We start from the raw sequence: 22,664 nt of genomic DNA on the forward strand, positions 1-22,664 counted from the left end.
CGACACTGAGGGTTGTGATCCGTTGCCGGACACAGAAAAAGACAAAAAAAAAAAAAAAAAACATTTCTTCAGATAGTGTAAGAGAATTTTAAACTATGTAAAAGAAAGTTACTGTTCCTCCAGAAATTTTAGAAAATAAGGTATGTGTGTATGGTTAAGCAATAAGAGTTTAGCTATAAAATCCAGTTATTACTGAATGCTTTCATTAAATATATATTTTGCTCAAAAATAATGTCCTTTGGGCCGGCCCGGTGGCGCACTGCTACAGTGCACCGCTTGGGAGCGTGGCGGCGCTCCCGCCGAGGGTTCGGATCCCACATACAGACCAGCCGCTCACTGGCTGAGTGAGGTGCGGGTGCAACACCGTGGGTTGCGATCCCATAGCCGGTCCCGGTCCGGTACGGGCGCGACACTGCGGGTTGCGATCCGTTGCCGGTCACAAAAAAAGACAAAAAGGAAAAAAAAAATGTCCTTTGCTTTCCTTCAATACCAGTGTAGAACTTGTAACATACTGTTATCAACTTTTCTCCCACTTCTGTGATCAAAACAGCACAATACTGCTCGAAACAGCTGCAAACATAGGTGGTTGTTTTTATTCCTACTTATGAAACTAGTATCTAATTGGGATTTAACCAACAGCCACCTACAAAGAACAGACCATATTCTCTAATTAAAAGACCAAATTAATATCCCACTGGAACTATAAAAACTCATGCTGTAGGAAAATGCCTACATTTGTATCATAAAGGATGGAGTGGTCAAGCTTATGAGAGAGCAGGCATAAAAGGCTTCTCAAAGTATGTGACACAAGAATTAAATTTTGAAGGACGGGTATGCTACAGTCTGAATGTTGGTGTCTCCCCAAAATTCGTATGTTGGGATTTAACCCCCTAGATGATGGCATTCTGGGGTGTGGCCTTTGGGCAGTAGGTTAGGTCATGAGTGCTCTGCCCTCGTGGATGAGATCAGTGTCCTATAAAAGGGTGTGAGGGAGCAAGTTTGTACCTTTTCTTTGCCCTTACATCATGTGAGGACACATAGAAGGCACCATCTATGAGTAACAGGTCCTCACCAGACATTGAATCTGCTAGCTCTTTGATCCTGGACTTGCCAGCTTCTATAACTGTGAGTAATAAATTTGTATTGTTTATAAATTACCCAGTCTGAGGTATTTTGCTATAGCCACTCAAGTGAACAAAAATAAGGTAGAAAATCATTGGCGGTAGTAGGGAAAGGACACCCACTTATCCTTCTGGAAATACTTGTTAGCTAAATAATCAAAACTCAAAGATTTAAAAAAAAAACAAAAAACTCAAAGATGGGAAAGATATAGCATTTTTAAGAACAGCTGGTTAGCTTAGTTGGTAAGAGCATGGTACTGGTAACGCAAAGTTCAAGGGTTCAAATCCCTGTACCAGCCAACTGCCAAAAAAGATATGACAAGTATTGCATAATTGTTGCTGACATCATTACGAAACATAATGCAAATGTCAGTATTATTGAAAAAAAATGTTACTGAAATAAATATAATAATATAATAATATAATAATAAGAGAGGTTGGTGGAAAAGGTTTGAATAAAGGGAAGAAGAGAGTCATATTGTATCTCTCATAAGAGGAGAGTCAACAAATTGTTTTATTTTTAATGTTAGTAGAGAAATATAGGTTCATTTGTTTCTCTATCTGGTTTATCCACTTTATTTATTTTAGAAAATACTATTCTAAAGTATAGAATGTTTAAGTACAGAAAATCTGAGAATGGCAAAATGTACAAGATAGGTGGGAAAAAATAAGAAGAAACGCCCCAAAATAAAAGTATAAAGTAATATAAGTGAAATTAAGTATGGCAGTTATCAAGAAATATAACCATCAAAGAGAAAGATAAAGTTAGATCAACCAAATGGTCTTTATAAGAGAAATACTTAAAGTAACACAAATAGGTTACAAATAAAGTGAAAAACAGGCCAAGAAAATACAAAGAAAGCATGGGTTTCAAATGTCAACATCAGGCAACATTTCAAGGCAAGAGACATTAAATGGGGCAAACTGATACAAAATTACAATGCAGCTAGGCTTAGCTGGTTAGACCACTGCCTTCTAACACCAAGGTCATGAGTTCGGATTCCCAAACCAACCAGCCAAAAAAAAAAATTACAATGAAGCTATAAGAGAATAAACTTTTATGGGTCAAATAATTTAGCACTGAAATTCTGTCTTTAATAGATAAACTATACAAAAAGAATAAGAATATAAATAATTTAATTATATAAATGAAAAGTTTAGTCTAATGCTAAATCCAACAAATAGAATATACATGTAAAAAGATATTTATGGAAAATTTACAAAAATACATCATATACTCAGACTACAAAGTAAAAAAACTCAATAAAATGTTTTTAAAAACTGATATTCAAGAGACTTTTGAAATTTATTTGAATGAAATTAAACTAGAAGTAAGCAAACTAGAAATAAATAAATAAACAAAACATATGGTAAAGCACACTCTCTCAAACACCTTTGGGTCAAATAAGAAATCAAAACTCAATCACAAATTAGAAAATAATAATTTATAAAATTTACACATGACAAAAAAAAAAATCTATCTTTGCACTCAAGTCTGAACAGTTCCTTATGATAGATTTCTAGCAATAGAATGGAAGTGAAGGTCACTGGAGTTGAGGGAGTCAAGGAACTTCTAGGAGTTAGTTAAACAGGTGATCCATGTGGTCAATGAAAATTCCCCATAAGATAGCAGGAGCTGAGGCAGAGCCAAGGATGAAGGCCAAAGTGCCCAATGAATTTGGAAAAATCACCAAGAGGCGAAAACATGAAAGAAGTCAAAGGACATCAATCCAGAAATTTAGAGCAATTAATTAACTGAATGGAATATATAAATGCTTGATTTTCACTCTAATAATAAAAGTATAACATCAATTCCTTAAGTGTGATAGCCACACTATCAATAAATATTTGTTGCCCAATTAATATGAAGATGTTCTAACTACTTAACTTCTCAGTAGTTTGATCAAACCAGCTAGAAGGGATAGCTGCATGGAAACTTCTAGATACAAGGAAACATAAAATATACAAATTCAATACACAGAATATCCACATAATAATTCATGTGACTAAATGAACCCGAGCTCGGAGAAGCTGGCCAATGGATGTCTTTATTTTGTCCTGTCATCCTTTTAAGGTAAATCTTTACTTACGCAGGTTTCATCAATACTTTGACAAAAAAGGACATGCATATTTAGGTTGTTTTATACTATAACCTTGGACTTGATCTTAAACTGCTAAACTGTGTTAAGTTATAATCAGCTTGTAAAGTTCTCATAGTATTGTATTAGAAAGGCTTAAGGAGGAAAAATTTCTTATTAGTGGAATTGTTTTTTTCCTGGGAAATGAGAATGAGTTTTTCAACTCTGAAAAAAGATAAACCTTCAGTTTAATACTAATAAAACCAACCTGTAATTTTTGCTGCCTTTTCCTCTTGGTCCACTCGGTTCTCATCATCATCTTCATTATCTTCTTCAAAGTCATCTAAATTGCCAATGTCAGCCTGCTTCATACTCATCAAACTAGCCAAACTTTGCATGTCTTCGTCCCTACATCAATGGTTTAAAAATATAATACACAGTTGATTAAGAGACATTGCTTGAAAAATGATCATTTCTTAAGAAAATAATATTAATATATTTCTTCTTTCTATAAGATATGTCAAAAAGTCTTTTTAAACAGTTATACAAGGGGCCGGCCCAGTGGTGCAATGGAGAGTGCGCCGCTTGGGAGTGCAGCGGCGCTCCCGCCGAGGGTTCAGATCCCATGTGGAGACCGGTTCCCACTCACTGGCTGAGCGCGGTGTGGGCGCAACACCGAGGGTTGCGATCCCGTTGCCGGTCAGTAAAAAAGACAAAAAGGAAAAAAAAAAAAAAAAAAAACAGTTATACAAGAATACTGAAAAATCTAAATACTCATATTCATCTTTTTAAACAGCATGTTTAATTGGTGAAAAGCAAACAGGATTAAAAACTAACTGGTTAGGAGTTAGTTTAATTCTATACTGAAGATCTACGGAAGACTAAAAACTTCTTCACGGAATTAATGTATGGTCTCCTGAGCATAAAGTCTGGGGGGAAAAAAACTTGATTCATAGAACAGTAGGACAGTTTGATAATTAGATAAGATCTAGACTTTAAAATAGTCAAGCTTTCAGGCTGGCCCGGTGGCGCACTGCTACAGTGCGCCGCTTGGGAAGCGCAGCAGCGCTCCCGCCGAGGGTTCGGATCCCACATACAGACCGGTTCCCGCTCACTGGCTGAGCGAGGTGCGGGCGCAACACACCGAGGGTCGCGGTCCCGTTGCTGGTCCCGGTCCGGTACGGGCGCGACACTGAGGGTTGCGATCCGTTGCCAGACACAAAAAAAGACAAAAAGGAAAAAAAAAAATAGTCAAGCTTTCAAAAGGATTTGGAACAGGAATTCTTCATTTAAGTCCAAGAACTCTTTTGAGTTCTTAAGTAGGAGGGAAAGAAAGTGGTAAGCCCCTGTAAATCAAATCAATCTTGCTTAAATATGCATTGTTTTTGAAAGGGGCCATAACATACCCCCCACCTAAAATTAAGAACTACCATAATAAGAAAAGCAACTTAAAAACAAAGTCTGTTTTAAGAATTACAAGATGAAAAATGGCCTGGGCTGATTATAAGTTAAATATTCCATATTTGACAAAATATAAGTACTTTTTATCTTGAAGTATTTTAAATACAAACTTATAAAGTTTACAATAAATACTCAAAAAGTCAAATCATTTAAGTTTTCCTGATCTATATTTTCCAATTATTGAAATTATTAAACTTCAAATAAACTACAGTAAATGAAGCATATTTCTAACATGTCACATACAAATTAATTTTCAATTCGGTAGACTTCCCCAAAATTCAGAATGCCAAATTAAAATACTGTTTCTTTGTAAAGTAATGCTTGTTAATATTCACTTATCTCCTATATATGATATGACTTTATAGAATAAACTGGGTTTTTAAAATTCTTTCCATTTTATCTCATATAAGTTTAAAGTTAACAAAATCATTTCCCTCTTTTTAAATAAATTTAGTAACATACATGAACAAAAAAAGTTGTGTATTACCTTATATTAATGCCTCACAAATTAATCACTTATCAATGAGAGGTAATTTAAAAATATAATAACATTCTTAAAATGTTAACTTGCTTAATTTTACAACTTTAATTCCTTCATATTTTAACCCTGAACAATTTTCTTTCGGGAAGATAAGGAAGCAAGGAAGAAGGACGTAGAGAAAAAGTTTAGTATATTCTAAGAGAATTCCTGTTCAATTCAAATTGAGGCATTTGGTTTGGATAAATTTCCCCTCACCCAGATTCCTGTGAATGGTGCTGATGCACTTGCTGCTTCTGCCCAGGGGAAGGAAGTCCACTCTCAAAGGATCTTCTCTGAATTTGTTTTCTCTCTCCTTTCTGTATTTCCTTTCCTTTCATTTTGGCTTAATCTTCAGGATAAGATTTTTATTTTTAATTTCTCATTGTTTAAAGTCTACAATTTAAGGTCCTGAGATGAAAGATTACAATGCTTCCATTCTGCACTGTCTCCTAACACAGTCTAACTTCCCAGAGAGAAGGCTTACTGTTATCGATGAAGTCATTTGCTGCCATGTAGATGAGTGCGAAACACCTCATTTTGACTGACGCACAGAATCCAGTCTAATCAGTCAAGTAGACATGGCCAATTATAGTAACCACATTCCAGTTGGTCAAATATGTGTACATTCAGAACTGTGATTCAGACTGGATTGAAATGTTCATAGCTGCCTTCTGCCCCTCTCCTTTTAAGCCTAGGCATAGAATTTCCACTTCTCCTATCCCTTCATCTTCCACTCCAATTAGGTACTAATTCTTTCACTACACCGTAACATGCACTTTCCCCTGACTTAATTGTATGTAATAACAGGGTGAATGTTCCTTTTTTACTCCCTCCTGTAGGTATGTTCACCTGATTTTATCCATTTAGAATTCCACTCTTTTAAGAGACTAGAACTGAGCCTAAAAATCTTTGTGCAATACTTATTCACTGCTGAAGTGATTTTTGAAAGGGATAATGATCACAGTAAACTGCTTATCTAACTGTACCTTCCTGTACAGTTTTTGCAAGGCTGAGCCAAGGAATACGAATTGGCAAAAGTTCCCTTAGTTCTCTCATCCTAAACTTTTTATTTTGTCCTCCTTTCATGACTCATTTGCATTTAACAGCTCTACTACTAAAGTATCTGCACATCACAGTACAGATTAATACACTGAAGACACTGAAATATAAAACAAATACTTATGATACCCTATAGAATACAATTAAAAACTAACCAGCTGTAACCACTTTTACATTATTTTTAATCTCTGGAGTCAAAAGAGACTATTTATAAATAACAAGGAGTTTGTTTAACTCAGCCTCTGAAACAAGGAATGGCAAGAATGATTGGTATGCTGTAGGACGTTCAACCAGTTGCCAGCCTACTGAGTCAAAAGCTATTTACCTATGGTGTTTTGAAACACAGTGTGAAGTAATTTGTTTAAAAGAAACTTACGTGGCTTTTCCTTCCCGAAGGAAAATGCAAGATAATGAAAACTGGAGAGTGGCAGACACAACTTTTTTAGACAATGGCTTAAATTTTAACTTGACATCAGTCTGGGTTGGCATAGGGCTTGCATACTGTTTCATATTAATGCTGCTAGTAGCAAGAGCTTTCCTTCGACCAGAAGGGGATTCCTAAAAGATAAAATATTTTAAATTTATTATTTTAATGATAAAATCAAATAACAATTGGGAACTTCCTTCTCCAATGAATTTCTATAACACAAATAAAACTGTGATGAGATTATATCATAGCATTTATATCTTTAAGTAAGGCAGATATTAAATTGGAAAGAGGGGGCACAGGCAGAAACAACAGAAGAGTAGAACAACCCTAAATACCTCAGGAAAATAAAAGAAAGGAAGAAAACTACGACAGAAAATCTTCAGGGGTTCTTTTTTTTTTGGCAGCTGGCCGGTATTCTCTAGTGTTCTGTGATAAGATACAGCACAGAGCGAGGGATCAGGTACTCAACAATTGTTTTCCATTCTTTCATTGTATTTAATGTAACCTAATGATATTTCCCCTTTCTAAACACCTACAATTTTTTATAGAACTCTCAGCCTAGGTGGCACTCCACCTCTTTTTTTGCCTACAGCATCTGAATTCTATCCATCCTATAATTTGAGCCTTATTTCTTTTCAGGACCTTTTCTGATTAATCCAGTCCATAGTTCTCTCTCCCTTCCCTAAGATCACATATATTATGGAAGGAATGGCTGGTTTTCCTGATCCTATGAGCCCATGGCAACGCTATTAACTGGCCCCAGCAGATCTCAATATTTTTCTCAACAATTATTGCCGATTCATCAGAAATGGAACACAAAATGACACCTATTTACTATCAAAGCTATTTAACATTATGTTAATAAGCTACCATGTTTCATAGTTATCATTTCAATAATTCAGATCATGAAAGTAGGACAGTAAAATAATGACCGTGCATTAACTATGTATAAGACATTGTATAAATTTTGGAGAGATATGGTGATTAAGACATAATCCCTGACTATGTGATGTAATGACAAGGGGAAAATTTCAGATGTAGGATAATTTGTAAATAATATAAATCAGAGGGCATATACCATTGTTCCTTATGGTTTACTGATCTGAGAGTTGAAACCAAAGTTTAAGGCTTAATTTCCAAGCTGTGTGACCTTGAACAAATCAGAATATGTGAGTCTCAGTTAACCTTCCCTACAAAATAAGGAGGCTAAACAGAAACCCATCAAGTTCTACAATTATTTTTTATAAAATTACTCAATTTTCCAGCCCAGGTAGGAAAAGCTACTATTAATACATTTGAATTATTATTTAATAAATCTTTGTCTTATGATTGACGAATCTGCCAAAAATAAGGATACACTAATTTAATCATAACATTAAAACAGGCTTTTTCAAAAACCTGACATTTCTGCCCAGCAGAACAAGTAAAAATGTAATGTAGAGTCCCTAAAGAATACCTTGTTTTAAAATGTGGTCTTATCTGTCAGATTATGCACAGCAATATTATACAGAACTATTAGCGCATGTAGATACCTTATGAATGAATTTCAAAATTGCATCAAGCACTTGAGAAGGATTTAAGCCCTCTCAGAAGAAATACTTAAGAATATGCAAATACCCTCAACTGAATCAAGTTGAACAGATGTGACTATCCCAAACAATACAAGTGTTCTTTCCCTGGTTGCTACTGTCAATCAAAGAATAAGATTACAGTCCAAGGTTCTGACAATGTGCAAAATGAAAAGTATGATCAGGGAGTATCAATTTATTACACTGATATGAACAATAATCTCTTACTGTACCTTTAGAATAGCTAACAACTTCTACATGTAATATAGGATTTAAAGCCTGTTTTGAAAGCATGACATACAAACTGTTACATATTTTCAGTTTTTGTTAAACAAATCTGTTTCATAAAATATGACACTAATCCCTGAATGTAATTATTTAATTTTATAACCAAATAAACAATAAAAATTAAGATAACTTGGAAATAAACATAATTTTGAAAGCTCAGTTTAAGGATGGTTAATTATCAAAAAATCAATAATATATTTGGGAAAAAATCTTTGATAATTAACATTCTCTCATCATCTTTTAGAATAAAATTATATAGAAGTTTTTCTGCTGAACTCAGATTTATGGCAAAAGAATGTTTTAAGTATCTGGTAAATCAGTGTCTTCGAAACAATAGGTAATAAAAGCTACTAAATTCTAAACACAATTACATCTTTTAGAATAAAATTATATAGAAGTTTTTCTGCTGAACTCAGATTTATGGCAAAAGAACGTTTTAAGTATCTGGTAAATCAGTGTCTTCGAAACAATAGGTAATAAAAGCTACTAAATTCTTAACACAATTTGCTGGACCACTTAAGCAATTACTTGCTCAGCAACAATGAAAACATCCCTTGGTGAGATCTGGGCAGGTGAGCAGAATAGAGCTCCTTTGAGTCTATACCATCCATTCCTAATATTAATTAACACAGGACCTTACTACTGTCTGTGTCCTTGACATAATCGTTCACTGTTGGGAAAGGGGATCTAGTAACTCTTCACCTAGCTCAGACAGTTTTTTCCTTAAAATTAGCTATCTCAGAAAATACATTTTAAGAACCGTAATGAAAAATACATGGGAATCTTTAGCAGCTCTAACTCCAGATCCATGAATTTTCACTCTTTATAACCAGAGTCTAAATCTTTACTCACTCCAGACTGACATAATTGCTGTCGTCAGTTCTATAAAGAGATCTGAAATAACTGATTACACTGACAAAAATTCGTATGTCTTTTGCATCCTATAGTCCTTTTTTAAAGGATAGGGGTTAGCCAAAGAGAGTCTAGAGAAAATTATGGTTGCCAGAGTCCTAATGCTACTTCAGATCACATGCAGTTTGGACAAGAGAGAACAAGAATGAGAGAAAAAATGTTAAGAGGAATTCCTGGACAATGGAAGTTTGATGACAAGAGTCAATAAAAAGTGAGCATTAACTCACATGTAAGTCTAAATTTGTGACTCTGGGCTAATGTTTATATGTGAATCTGGCAGTACAGCTGGCCCTCTGTATCCCTGGGTTTTGCATCAATGGATTCAACCAACCACGGATCAATAATACATTTGGGGGAAAAAACTGATGTACTGAACATGTACAGGTTTTCCCTTATCATTCATCCCTAAACAATATAGTATAACAACTATTTACATAGCATTTGCATTGTATTAGGTATTATAAGTAATCTAGAGATGATTAAAAGTACAGAGAATATGTGTAGGTTATACGCATATACTATGCCATTATATATCGGAGACTTGAGCATCTGTGGATTTTAGTATTTTCAGAAGGTCCTGGAACCAATCCCCAAGGAATACTGAGGGATGACTGTATTTGGGGAATTAGTTCAAAATCCCTAAAGCAGAAGTTCTTAAGTTTTAGTGTTTATTAACCACCTCCCCCCCACACCCCGCCAAAAAAGAAAACCAAACCAAACCAGGAGAGCTTTTTAAAAATGAAGATGCCTAAATCCTACCCCTAGAAATCCATCTCTAATAGGCCCAGAGATGGACCCAGGAATCTGCTGATTTCTAATAAGTAATACCCCCAACTCCACACAAGCACACCATTATTATCAGATGATTCTGACTCAGTTAATCTAAAATTCACTTTTTCAGAAATACTACCCCTAAGAATGTTTTTACATCAAATTATTTTAATTTAAAAATCTCACTCATGTTTCATAACTATATATTTCCATTTCTTTGAAATCCGGCCTAGTATAGTTGGAATCAGATAAACCTGGGTTAGAATATAGCACCAAAACATATTCACTGGTTAATCTTTGGCAGATTTCTCATCTCTCATTCTTAGACTGGCAAATATTTTTAAAAGTTGAACAATACCAAGTGTTGATAAAGAATGTGGAACGATGCAAACTCTCTTACACTGCGGGAGAGTTTCAACTGAATACACCCACTTTGGAAAACAATTTAACATTACTTTGTAAAGTTGAATACATGCATACCTTACAACTCAGCAATTTCCATCCTAGCAATATGTCCTAGAGAAATTCTTGAAATAATATGAAAATATCTAGTAGAGTACTTAGCATATAGTATGTGCTCAATAAATAGTATTTATTAATAATTTTTATGTTTTACTGTTTTATTACAGTACTATTATAAATAGTCCACCAATGATCACCAATCTTAAAATGAGAAAAATAGATAAATGCACAACTCACTGCAGGATGTTTAAAGTAATGTAGCTACATTATTAAAATTCGTGCATGGACCCCCTATATTCCTGCCAAACCTAAAATGAATTCTCCACCTCAATGTACTCTCATTGCTATTCAGGTAGTAACAGTGCAAACAATAGGTCAATAAACATTTTCTCTGTACATGAGCATAAAAGGGAAAAGATAATAATGTTTCTAATAAGTAATGAACTGATTATAAAATGAATAAATACATTCTAATGAGACTCACTTCATTATAAGTGTTTTTAAGCACTGTAGATTTTAGAAAAAAAGCACACTGCTAATCTTGCCACTTTTTTTCCCCTAAAACTAACAACATGATATATAACATAATGGTAGCAAGCAATGTAGTTAAATGCAGTACTGCTTAGTTCTTATTATAAAAAGGTAGAGAGGATATTTCTTCTCCAAATTATTCAAGCAAGGATTTTCTTAAAGAATAGTTCATTGTATGCTATTTATTATGGACCCTAAGGTGAGTAAAATTAATATAATGCCTTCCCTATTAAAATATTTGACTTTCTATTAAAAGAGATACATGCTAGAAATTTAACTCATTACCATGTAAGAGAACTGTGGGGGTATGGTGGGGTGCGGCCAGAAACTTACTCAGATTTTACAATTTTTCAGAGCTTTATTACATAGAATGTTATAAAAGATTCTGTCATGTACCAATACTTTAATTATTGGGTCTCTTACAAGACCTGAAAATTAAACTAATGGCATTTGAATTTTTTAAAAAATTAAGGAATATATCACATATACTAAAGTATAAAAAAAAGCACTACTTAATGAATAATAAAATGAATATCCTATACTCACCACCCAGCTTAAGAAATAGAACTTTACCAGTACGTTAAAAGCTGCATGTCCACTTCCAAACTGCATTCCCTCCCATTCCTTCCTCCAGAGGTGACCAGTACCAGAAAATGTCAAATTGTTTTCCAAAGTGGCTGGATTAATTTATCCTCCCTAAGAATTTTGTGTACTCCTTCCCTTCACTTTTTCAAATATATTACCAACTATGTATGCATCTCTAAAGAATATATTGCTGATGAATAGATTTTAAAAATGTGATGTGTATACACACACACACACACACACACACACAATATTACTCAGCCTTAAAAAGGAATGAAATTCTGACACATGCTACATCATAATTAAACCTTGAAGGCATTATGCTAAGTGAAATCAGCCAAACACAAAAGTACAAATATTGTATGATTCTACTTATATGAGGAATAGGCAAATTTATAGAGACAGAAGGTAGAATAGAGGTTACCAGGTGTTAGGGGAGGCAAGAATGAGGAGCTATTGTTTAATGGAGTTTCTAATTGGATTAATGAAAAAGTTCTGGAAACAAGACAGTGGTGATGATTACACAACATTGTGAATGCTCTTAATGCCACTGAATTGTGCACTTAAAAACGTTTAAGATAGAAATTTTTATGTTATATATATTGTGATATATATATTTTACCACAATAAAAAAGTGAAAAAAAAGAATGACTATTGCCTGGTTTTGCATGTTTTTAAACTTTATGTAATAAAATAACATTAGCATCTTGTAACTTGTTTCTTATGTTGAACATCATGTTTTTTATATTCATCTGTGCTGATATGTACAGCTGTGATTCATTAAATTCCATTACTTATAATATTCCATTACATGAAATTCCACAATTTAAATGTTGATGGACATGTGGGTTATTTGCAGGGTTTTTTTTTATTTATTTGGAATGATTAACAAAACTGCTATAAATATTTCTACACCTATATCTTGGCATACATGTGCAATAATAAATATAAGACATATTTCTAGGATGAGAATAGCTAGGTCTTAGGCTATGTACATGTTCAACTATACCAGAAAATGTCAGACTGTTTTCCAAAGTGGCTGTATTAATTTATACTCCCTAAGAGTTTCCAGTTTTCCACATTCTTACCAATGCTCAGTGTTTTTGATCAATCTGAGATTATTAAATACTATCTCATTAAGGTCTTAATTGCACTTCCCTAACGACAGATTATTCTTTCATAGTTTATTGGCCATGTGTTTCCTCCTCTAAAATCTTTTGTACGTTTTTTCCACTGTGCTGTTTACTTTTTGATTATCGGCTCATATTAATTATAGATATGTGTTCTAGTACTAAATCCATTGTCACTTATATGTGTTGCAAATATCTTCTTCCAGTTTTTGGCTTGTATTTTCTTTCTCTATAGAATCTTTTAAATGAACCCAATTACTTAGTTTTAAGGTAAATTCAACTGTTTCCTATATGGTTTGTACTTTTACATTTTGAGAAAATCTTCCTAACCCTGAGGTCATAAGACTACTCTCCCATACTGCCTTCAAAACCTTAGCTTTTCACTGGGCCGGCCCGGTGGCGCATTCAGTAGAGTGTGGCGCTTGGGAGCGTGGCGGCGCTCCTACCGAGGGTTCAGATCCCATATAGAGACCGGTCCGCTCACTGGTTGAGCACGGTGCGGGCGCGACACCTAGGGTTGCGATCCCGTTGCCCGTCGCAGTACGGGAGCGACACCGAGGGTTGCGATCCCATTACCGGTCACGAAAAAAGACAAAAAGGGGAAAAAAAAAAAAAACCCTCTGTTTTTCACATTTAAGAGTCAATTCCCCAGAGTAAAAGCCAAAGCCCTTAGTAGGATCAACAGGCCACATCTGTTTAGGCTTCCCTGACTTTGCTCTCTGACCTTATCACCTATGCTATTTTTCCCTCTTATTTTTTCTGTTCCCACTCTCCAATACTCTCCAGGTAAGCATCTCCCTTAGAGCTTTTACACTTGCTATTTCCCTTACCAGAAATGTTCTTCTCATAGATATTATATAGCTAGCTCTCCCACTTCTTTCAAGTCTTTTCTCAATAAACTCACGTTCCCAGAGAGGCTTTCTCTTAAAGCACTCTACCTAAAATTTCAAACACTCTCCCAAAAAACACATTTCATATTCCCCTCCTTTTTTTCCCTCCATAGCTTATACTATCAAACATGCAAATACTAAGTTCACGGAGGGCAGAAATTTTTGTCTGTTTTGTTTACCACTATATCCTAACTCAAGAAGCACAGCACATAGCCATTTTGCAATAAATATTTGTTGAGTGAATGAATGAACTGTAATTCTATGACTTATAATCAAATCAAACTTAAATTACCTTTACATCATTAGTTTCTTATATTCAAGATTTTTTTCACATTCCTTTAAGGTACCTCTCATAAACATGTACCTCTCATAAACAGAAGAAAAGGAGATGTAACGTTTCCTAAAAGCAGAGGAACATGTAATTTAGTAACAAGAACTATACAATCTATTTCCATTTGTGGAGCTGGGTAGAGGTTTCTTCAAGCTAGATAGGACACTAACAGGTAGAAGGGACCCTGCATGGAAGGAGGGAGGAAGGAGGCAAAACAGGAATTGTTTCATTTGGTTGATTGGGGGGGAAAGGGAGTTAAAGCAGTGAGCAGTAGTAATAACTCCTTGGAAACATGGCAAAAGCACTGTGTGGGGAACCCAGATGCCAAAGACATTATAGAATTAGGAGAGTTAGGAGAGAAGGGAGCTCTACCTGAAACTAGGAAAATCCATGACTCCATACACAAATTACTCTCCAATCAGAAGTCACAGACTTCTTCAGAGGCTTCTCTTCTTCCTTCTGACATTTAACCTCCTCCTATTTTAGCACTGTCTGATGTAAACAGCATACAGCCAGAAAAAAATTTAATCCCATATTATAATCACTGGCTTTTACTTGGAGAGTGTAGACCAACAGTTCTGAAGTGTTTTTGCCTCAAGACCATTTTACATGCTTTAATTGAGAAGTCCAAAGAGCTTTTGCTTATATGGACTGTATCTATCAATGTTTACTCTATTAAAATTTTAGAAAATATTTAATTCATTTAAAAATAAAATTAATATGTTAACATAACATTTTTATGAAGAATAAACAGTCATGTACCACATAATGGCATTTTGGTCAATGATGGACCGCATATACAATGGTGGTCCCATAAGATTATAACAGAGCTGAAAAATTCCTATCACCTAGTGATGTCATAGCCATCCTGACAGCATTACTCATGTAGGAGCAATAGGCTATACCATATAGCCTAGGTGTGTAGCAGGCTATACCATCTAGGCTTGTGTAAGTACACTTTATGATGTTTGCACACAACAAAATCACCTCACAACATTCTCAGAACGCATCTCCACTGTTAAGCGATACATTACTATACTTTCTATACAAAACAATTTAATGAGAAGACTGTATCTGCATTACATTTCTGTAAATCTCTTCCATGTCTTTGTCTCTCTAAAATCTCTTTAATATCTGGTTTAACATATTCCCATATTCAATCTGTGTGACATGTTATTTTGGTTAAAGTATATGAAGAAAATCAAGCCTCACACAGACATTGTTAGAAATGATAGAAGTATTTTAATAACCTTCTCAGATAATTTCAGGTCTTCGTCTTTGATATTATACTAAAACTTGACAAGTAGTAGTTTCTTAAATGTTAATAGTAATCCAGAAACTAAAAACATTATCAATGAACTTTTTAAACTCTGTTAAACTAAAATCCATTGCTCTATTATGCAAATTGAATGAATCTTTTACCCATGCATGATGTTGCAAACATCATACTTGTGTCATTCAGAAAACACTGATTCTCTCAATCATGTAGCTGTTGACACATTTCATTATGCAATACCAAAAAAATAAAATCACATTTGTGCATACTACCACATATTCCATCAGAAAAATCTTTAAGCATTGAGAAACTATCAAGCTCAAAGTGGTGGGTACAATTTTTTCAAAATTCTAATTCTCAATTGGAAGCCTGAATTTTACCATTGACAACACATAATTTCAGTTGTTTGTCTTTAAATAGCAGGCTCATTTTCTTCAGTTTCAAGAAAATGTTGCCAAATACCCAAGGGTGAACAACCACAGTTTGCCTGTCAGTCATTTTTTTCAAGTAAAAAGGGTGATTCAGGGGGAAAAACTGGCTACTTTAGTTTACAATTTAAATAATCCCACAAGTGCTTTTTCTTGAATAACTTTGTTCTTTGCAACACAGCATAAATGCTTTATGCATACTGCTTATTTTGTCACAGGACATATTAAAAAGACTAATATTCAAGTGTTGAGATTTAATAAAATTAATAATTTTACTACAACATCAAGAACTGTCTTAAATGAAACCTATGTGAGGGCTAGCTCCTGGTTATAAATTTTCAAAGGTGGTATCACCTCTACCCATTAATGCTAAGAATAAAAAAGGCAATTTTTTTTTATTGTTTATGCTGCAACTCTGAGGTCTTACCTTTATGCATCAAGGTATTAGATATTAGACCTTCTGCCTTGGGGGAATGGGAAGGTGCTAGACTTTTTCTGCATCTCTATGCAGAGGCAGAAGCAGTAAATCATAGTTCAGTAGAAACCCTCAGTGGGAAAGCTATGATGAGTACTTATCTTCCAGACTTACTGCTTTCAATTAATACTCTTGTTTTACTTCCTTTGATACTATCAGTGTCATTTCAGAACTGAGGATTTTGATAAACAACTATCACAACAAAGTTCACCTGTCTCACATTAACCTAAGTTCTTTAATTTAGTAAGACTTAGTGATTTATCAGGATTGAGATTTATTGTATTAGAATTCTCTAGATGTGGACCTGTGATCATCAATGCAACTATGCTATGTTCTTGTCTTCTCTGTTTAGATGCTATGCCTTAATATCACCATAAGCAAGTGATTAACCACTCAGGCAAAGCACACATACTTTTAGAGTCTCACAGTCTGATGCCTGATTCTGTTCATGTCCTTGTCCATCAGAACCCTTAAGTTGTCTCTGAGTACTACCGAATCAGGGCACCAAGAAATGAAATGACAGGCAACTAGAATTCTGAACAGCATGCTAAGAACATGTGACTAGATTAATGTTGGCATTAAAACTCTCAGTTATTAGAGCTTGCCCTCTATCTCACGATTATGTGAATTATTTCACAACATAAATCATACCCACTTATTAGTGTAAATATCCATTTTTGCTACTGACGCAAGAACCACAATCATCAAATAAGAAAATGTGGAGTTGAAAGAGACCTTAGAAGCTTCTTATTCCAGCCTGTTACCCCGATGCAAGAATACCTTATACCATACCTAACAGAGTGATAAAATGTTTCCTGGTACTTCTCATTCAAATTCAATCTAAAAACTTCCAAGACTTCACTCTTTCTGAAACAAAATAATTTGGTGCACTACAATATCAAGACCAACAATTTTGCTATATTTATTTTACAAATAGTTGTTGATAACCTATTGTGTGCCTGGCATTCTTTCATTTAACTGTGTTAACACTTTAAACTTTATTTTCAAATGACAAAAAGTCAGCCTGGAAGTCAAAGAGTTGTAACTTTTCTCAAAATTGTAACACTGGTCTTTCCAGCTGTCATAATCACCAAATCTCTCAGGCCATGCAGAAAAGATCTTTGGTTCATCAGCAGACCAAAATGGAATATTACGGAATTTAATTTGGAGTCCATGAAGCAATTAAATGCTAAAGCAGACATGCCACAGGAAACTCTCTCAACCACAAAGACTTAATTAGAAACCATATCAGCTAAAATAACAAACTTAGATGGTTGCAGGGAAGAGACTAAAATAGGAAGAATTGACATCAAAACTCTGTTTTGATATGTACTCATAAGCATCTATAAATATATTGATTTTAGAGTAAAATCTAACTTTCCTTAAAAAAAAAAAAAACTCAGCCTTCTCAGAGAGAAACTCCATGTCAGATATACATAAAACTTTATGTCAGATATACATAAAATACGACTTAAAGTGTTTAAGCCAAATGTCTAGATGGATTGTAGGTTGTCCAAATTGGGGGAAAAAAAAAATAAGTGACCCTAATGTCAAGTCTTCTACAAAGTTGCTAAAGGGCAGGTTATATCAACCCCTTCTCCTAGAACCCTAAAGAAAACAACAAAAAGTTTACTCATACTATTTTATGTAATTATTTAACCTTAAACAAGAAACTCAACTAGCAGATTTTTAAATTAGTTTCCATTAGATGTTCTAAGGAAATATAATCATATGTTAGTTTAAATAAGACCTGGTACCTAAAGATTATGCCTTCCATGGTCAGAACTTGAACGTATGTGCTGATCATGACTCCCAAATCTTCCTAACTACACAGAACCCGTTCCTGACTTCCAGATCTAAGGACGCTAGTGCCCACTGTTCATTTTCACTCCATCACAAACTCAACATAGCCAACCTGAACACATCTCCACCCCTTAAACTGTTTCTTCATTTAGTTTCTCCTCTCAGTGAACTGTGCCATCATCCATCAAGCCTCTCAATCCCAGGATTTACCAAACCAAGTTGGCTCTAACTGCTAAATTTCTACAAAATCTGGAGTTCTTTCCATCTCCACTGCCACTTCTTCCTAAATTCAAGCCTCATCATCTCTGAGCAGTACACTGCCAAAGCCTCTGGTCTTGCCTCCCTTTCTCTAGTCTCATATACAACTAGATTTCATATTCCATGATTCTATAAGGATGATCATCTTTACTTTCATGCTATACTATTTTTCTTATTAAATGAGATAATTCACCACAGAAAATTATAAATATACAGAGAAATACCAAAAAGAATTACTCAAAACTTTACCAACTAGCTGAAACCACCATTAATATATTTGACATATCTTCTCTTATTTTTTTAAAATAACTGACATTATTTACAAAATCTTATGTTTTTTAAATTTGAGAATATAACTTTGTAAACGTAAATTTTAGAAATTGCATATCATTATGTAATATGGTTACACCAGAAATTTACATAACAATTCCCTTTTATTGAACATGTAAGTCACTTCAAAACTCTCACTCTTAGACATGATGTTCATGTTCATCTTCATGTTCAAAGTATTTTTGGCATTTCTGACTTTTTCTTAGAACAGATTCTTAGAAGTGATATTTTTGTATAAAGTATTTGAACATTTTTAGGATTTTATAGATATCACTAAATTGTTGAAACTATACCAAGTTATAAACTTCAGTGTACAATGCTAGACTCATGCACCATAACCACAGCAGCCCTATTATGTATTTTTAATCTTTGCTAAATTGTTAAAAGAAAAATTCTATCTCACTGATTTGCTTTGTATTTCTTTGATAACTCATGACCTTGAATATATTTTCATGTTTATTATCCATCTGTATTCTCTCTTTTGTAAAACTGGTCATGCTCCTTATTCATTTATCTGTTTGGATCTCAGTCTCTCTCTTTTGAAAAAAGATTTCTAAAGTTATTTAATTAAGGAAAATATTAGCCTTTGTCTGCCACTTTTGTTGCTGATATATTATTTTCTTGCTTTGGACTTTTCTTTCATGATTTATAAACCTTGTTTTTTCTTATTACACAAGAAATGGGATTTCTGCTTTCTAGTTCAAATGTAAAGAACTTCAAAGTTGACACTGTCTTGATAAGTAAAAAGTTCAATAAACTGAATAAAATCAATAACGCTTCTGAGATCTATTAGAAAAATGAGGTCACAGGGCAAACCAATGCCCCCCAAATTAGAGAAATAGGCAGATACAGAGAATCACAATGAACTGGAGCAGAAAACTCCATTGGAACCACTGCTAGGGTAGGAAAACCTAAACTGTAATTGACGAAGTGCTCAAGGCTAGATGTGGAGAAATCTGAGATTTAAAAACTCAAAGGGGCCCTGTGTCCTAGTGGTCACCCATGTTTTATTCTCCAGGAGCTCAATCAGGTTCTCACAGTCACTATCAGAGAAAAACTCCTTGTGCTTCTAGCTGCAGAAGGGGAATACAAATCATTTTTATTTTTTATTTTATTTATTTATTTTTTTTAAAGATGACCGGTAAGGGGATCTTAACCCTTGGCTTGGTGTTGTCAGCACCACGCTCACCCAGTGAGCGAACCAGCCATCCCTATGTGGGATCCGAACCCGGGGCCTTGGTGTTATCAGCACCGCACTCTCCCGAGTGAGCCACAGGCCGGCCCTACAAATCATTTTTAAATACACAAGAGTACTCTATTCTTCTGAACAAGGAGGGGGCAGGCCAGTGGGTCAATTGGTTAGAGCGCAGCCTTGTAACACCAAGGTCAAGGGTTCACTCCTGGTACTAGCCAGCCACCAAAAATAAAAATTAACAAGGAGGTCTGCCTTGAAGAGAAACTTCTTAACCAGAGCCTAACCTGGTGAGGTTTTATCAAAGCCTAACTGACCTAGAGGAAGGAAAATGCCCAACTCCAGCCCACTCTAGCCACCCTGCCCCACCAAAGAAGGAATTTTTAAAAGTGAGAAACACTCGTAAAGTTCACAGTCCAGAGGCACAAGCTCACTAAAAGACTGAGACTTAATCATAGGACTACAAAATGGTTCCCCTATCCCACACCTTACCACATTACTCCAGGCCTATTTACAGCAATTCCTTTTACCCAGTACATTATGTTCAGCTATCAAGAAGAAATTACAAGGCATGCTAAAAGGCAAATAAAACAGTTTGAAGAGACAGAGCAGGCATGAGAACCGGACTCAGTTATAGAAGGAATGTTGAAATGATCAGACTGTGAATTTAAAACAACTATGATTAACATGCTATGGGCTCTAATGGATAAAGTAGACAGTATAAAAGACCAGATGGGTAATATAAGCAGAGAGATGGAAATTCTAAGAAAGAACCAACAAGAAATGCTAGAGATGAAAAACACTGTAATGCAAATGAAGAATGCTTTTGATGGGCTTAACAGTAGACCAGACATAGCTGAGGAAAGACTATCTGAGCTTGAGGATATCACAATAGAAACCTCCAAACCTAAATAGCAAAGAGAAGAAAATCAGAAAAATAAATAAATAACCAAGGACTGTGGGACAACTACAAAAGGTTTGGGGAAAACAAGGAAAGAAAGGAACAGAAAAAATATTCGAAACAATGATGACTGAGAATTTCCCCAAATTAATGTCAGAAACAAAACCACAGATCCAGGAAGCTCAAAGAAAACCCAACAGGACAAATCCCCCCAAATTTACATCTAAGCATATAATTCTCAAACTACAGAAAATCAAAGATAAAGGAAAAATTCTGAAATAAGCCAGAGGAAATAAACATCTTATCTATAAAGGAACAAAGGTAAGAATTACATTCTACTTCTCCTCAGAAACCACGCAAGCATGAAATATAAATGAAATATTTAAAATGCTGAGGGGGGGTGGGAAACAACCACCTAGAATTCTGTACCCTGTGAAATTATCCTTCAAAAGTGAAGGAGAAATAAAGACTTCCTTAGACAAACAAAAGTTGAAGGGATCTGTTGCCAGTAGACCTGACTTGCAAGAAATGTTAAAAGAATTTCCTTGAATAGAAAGAAAATAATACAGGTCAAAAACTCAAGCATCAGGAAGGAATAAACGAAGGTTTTTTCTCATTCTTAATTGTTCTAACAGATAACAGTTATTCAAAATAACAACAGCAACCATGTATTTGATTATGTATGCTTATGTGTGTATATATATGTTTATGTATGCTTATATATAAGTGAAATGATGACAGCTAGGATACAAGAAACAAGAAGGAGGAAAGAGGATTATCTTGCTATTAATGTTTAAAGTACTCAGAAGCAACATAGTGTTATTTGAAAATGCACTTGGATTAGTTGTAAATGCAAAATCTAGGGCAACCACTAAAAAAATTTTTTAAGAAATATTCACAGGAGTGTCTGTGGGAGAGAGCAGGAGTGCAGCAGGAGACTGGTGAGATCTCTGTGGAGCAAAAAAGCTCAGGAACAGCAGCACAGAGAGGAGGGAGATGCACATAGCCTCAGCCACCAAGTCTTCACCACTGGAATTGCTGCATGAAACACTTTTCCTTGCCAGGAAAAGGTACAAAGAGGGCCCACACAAGCCCCCATCCTCATCACAGAGGCCTGCAGTTCCTACTGTAGGAAGCTCCCTCAGCCCTTGCAAGCTAGGAGCCAAGTGCAGGAGCTGCCTAAAATATATGCACCGCATTGCTCTAGAACAGGAGCATACACTGTGCACTCCCCAACCCCTACCCTCATGACTCAAGGTGATGCAGTATGATACCATCTTGAAACCAGAGTCACTGCAGGAGCCACTCTGCCCTGGGGGCCAGCAGCTACTATGCTTCCTCACAGGAGAGGCTGTAGCACCCTGATCCCAGCATCTTAAGGCCTGAACCCAGGGGCGGCTGTGATTCCAATCTTGCATGTCTAGGAAGCCAATCTCAGCCTGGCTGAACTGATGCACCCCAACATCCCTGGCCAAAGATCAGACAGGCAGACAACCCCCACCAGTGGGCTAAGTTCTGTGGGCCCAAGCTCCCAACCCAGGAAAACAGCTCACGTCCCTTCGCTAATGAACATACCTCCAGGTCAGCAGAACTAAAGCACGTCTGCGCCCTCCTGGAAAAGCATCCAGGTGGTCTTACCCTCAACAATCTCACCTAGCGGCCTCACCAAGAGGGAGCCAGGACAGCCACTTCTTGGGCAGTGGGTGAGACTGCTAGTTGGGATTGCAGAGAGGGGGCTCTGCCCACTGCCAGAGAAGTGGCTAACAGAGGCTCCTCTCTGCAGCTCCATCTAGCAGTCTCACTCATTGCTCAAGAGGAAGCTGGCTGGGCTCCCTCTTTGCAGGCCTGCTTTATGGACTCGCCC

At 35.5% G+C, this 22,664-nt stretch overlaps 1 protein-coding gene across 1 annotated transcript in view; it reads right to left on the reverse strand.

Moving 5' to 3' along the window:
- Nucleotides 1-22,664, reverse strand: part of EHBP1 (EH domain binding protein 1) — a 291,263-nt gene that overhangs the window by 217,871 nt on the left and 50,728 nt on the right. Inside the window, exons 2-3 of the mRNA XM_008573309.1 lie at nucleotides 6,616-6,797; nucleotides 3,468-3,607 (exon numbers count right to left, since the gene is read on the reverse strand). Coding sequence (XP_008571531.1) covers nucleotides 3,468-3,607; nucleotides 6,616-6,749 — 274 coding nt within the window. The 5' untranslated portion in view covers nucleotides 6,750-6,797. The remainder of the gene's footprint in view (nucleotides 1-3,467; nucleotides 3,608-6,615; nucleotides 6,798-22,664) is intronic.

Source organism: Galeopterus variegatus, unplaced genomic scaffold, assembly GCF_000696425.1.
Source record: "Galeopterus variegatus unplaced genomic scaffold, G_variegatus-3.0.2 Scaffold901, whole genome shotgun sequence".
Lineage (NCBI taxonomy): Eukaryota > Metazoa > Chordata > Mammalia > Dermoptera > Cynocephalidae > Galeopterus > Galeopterus variegatus.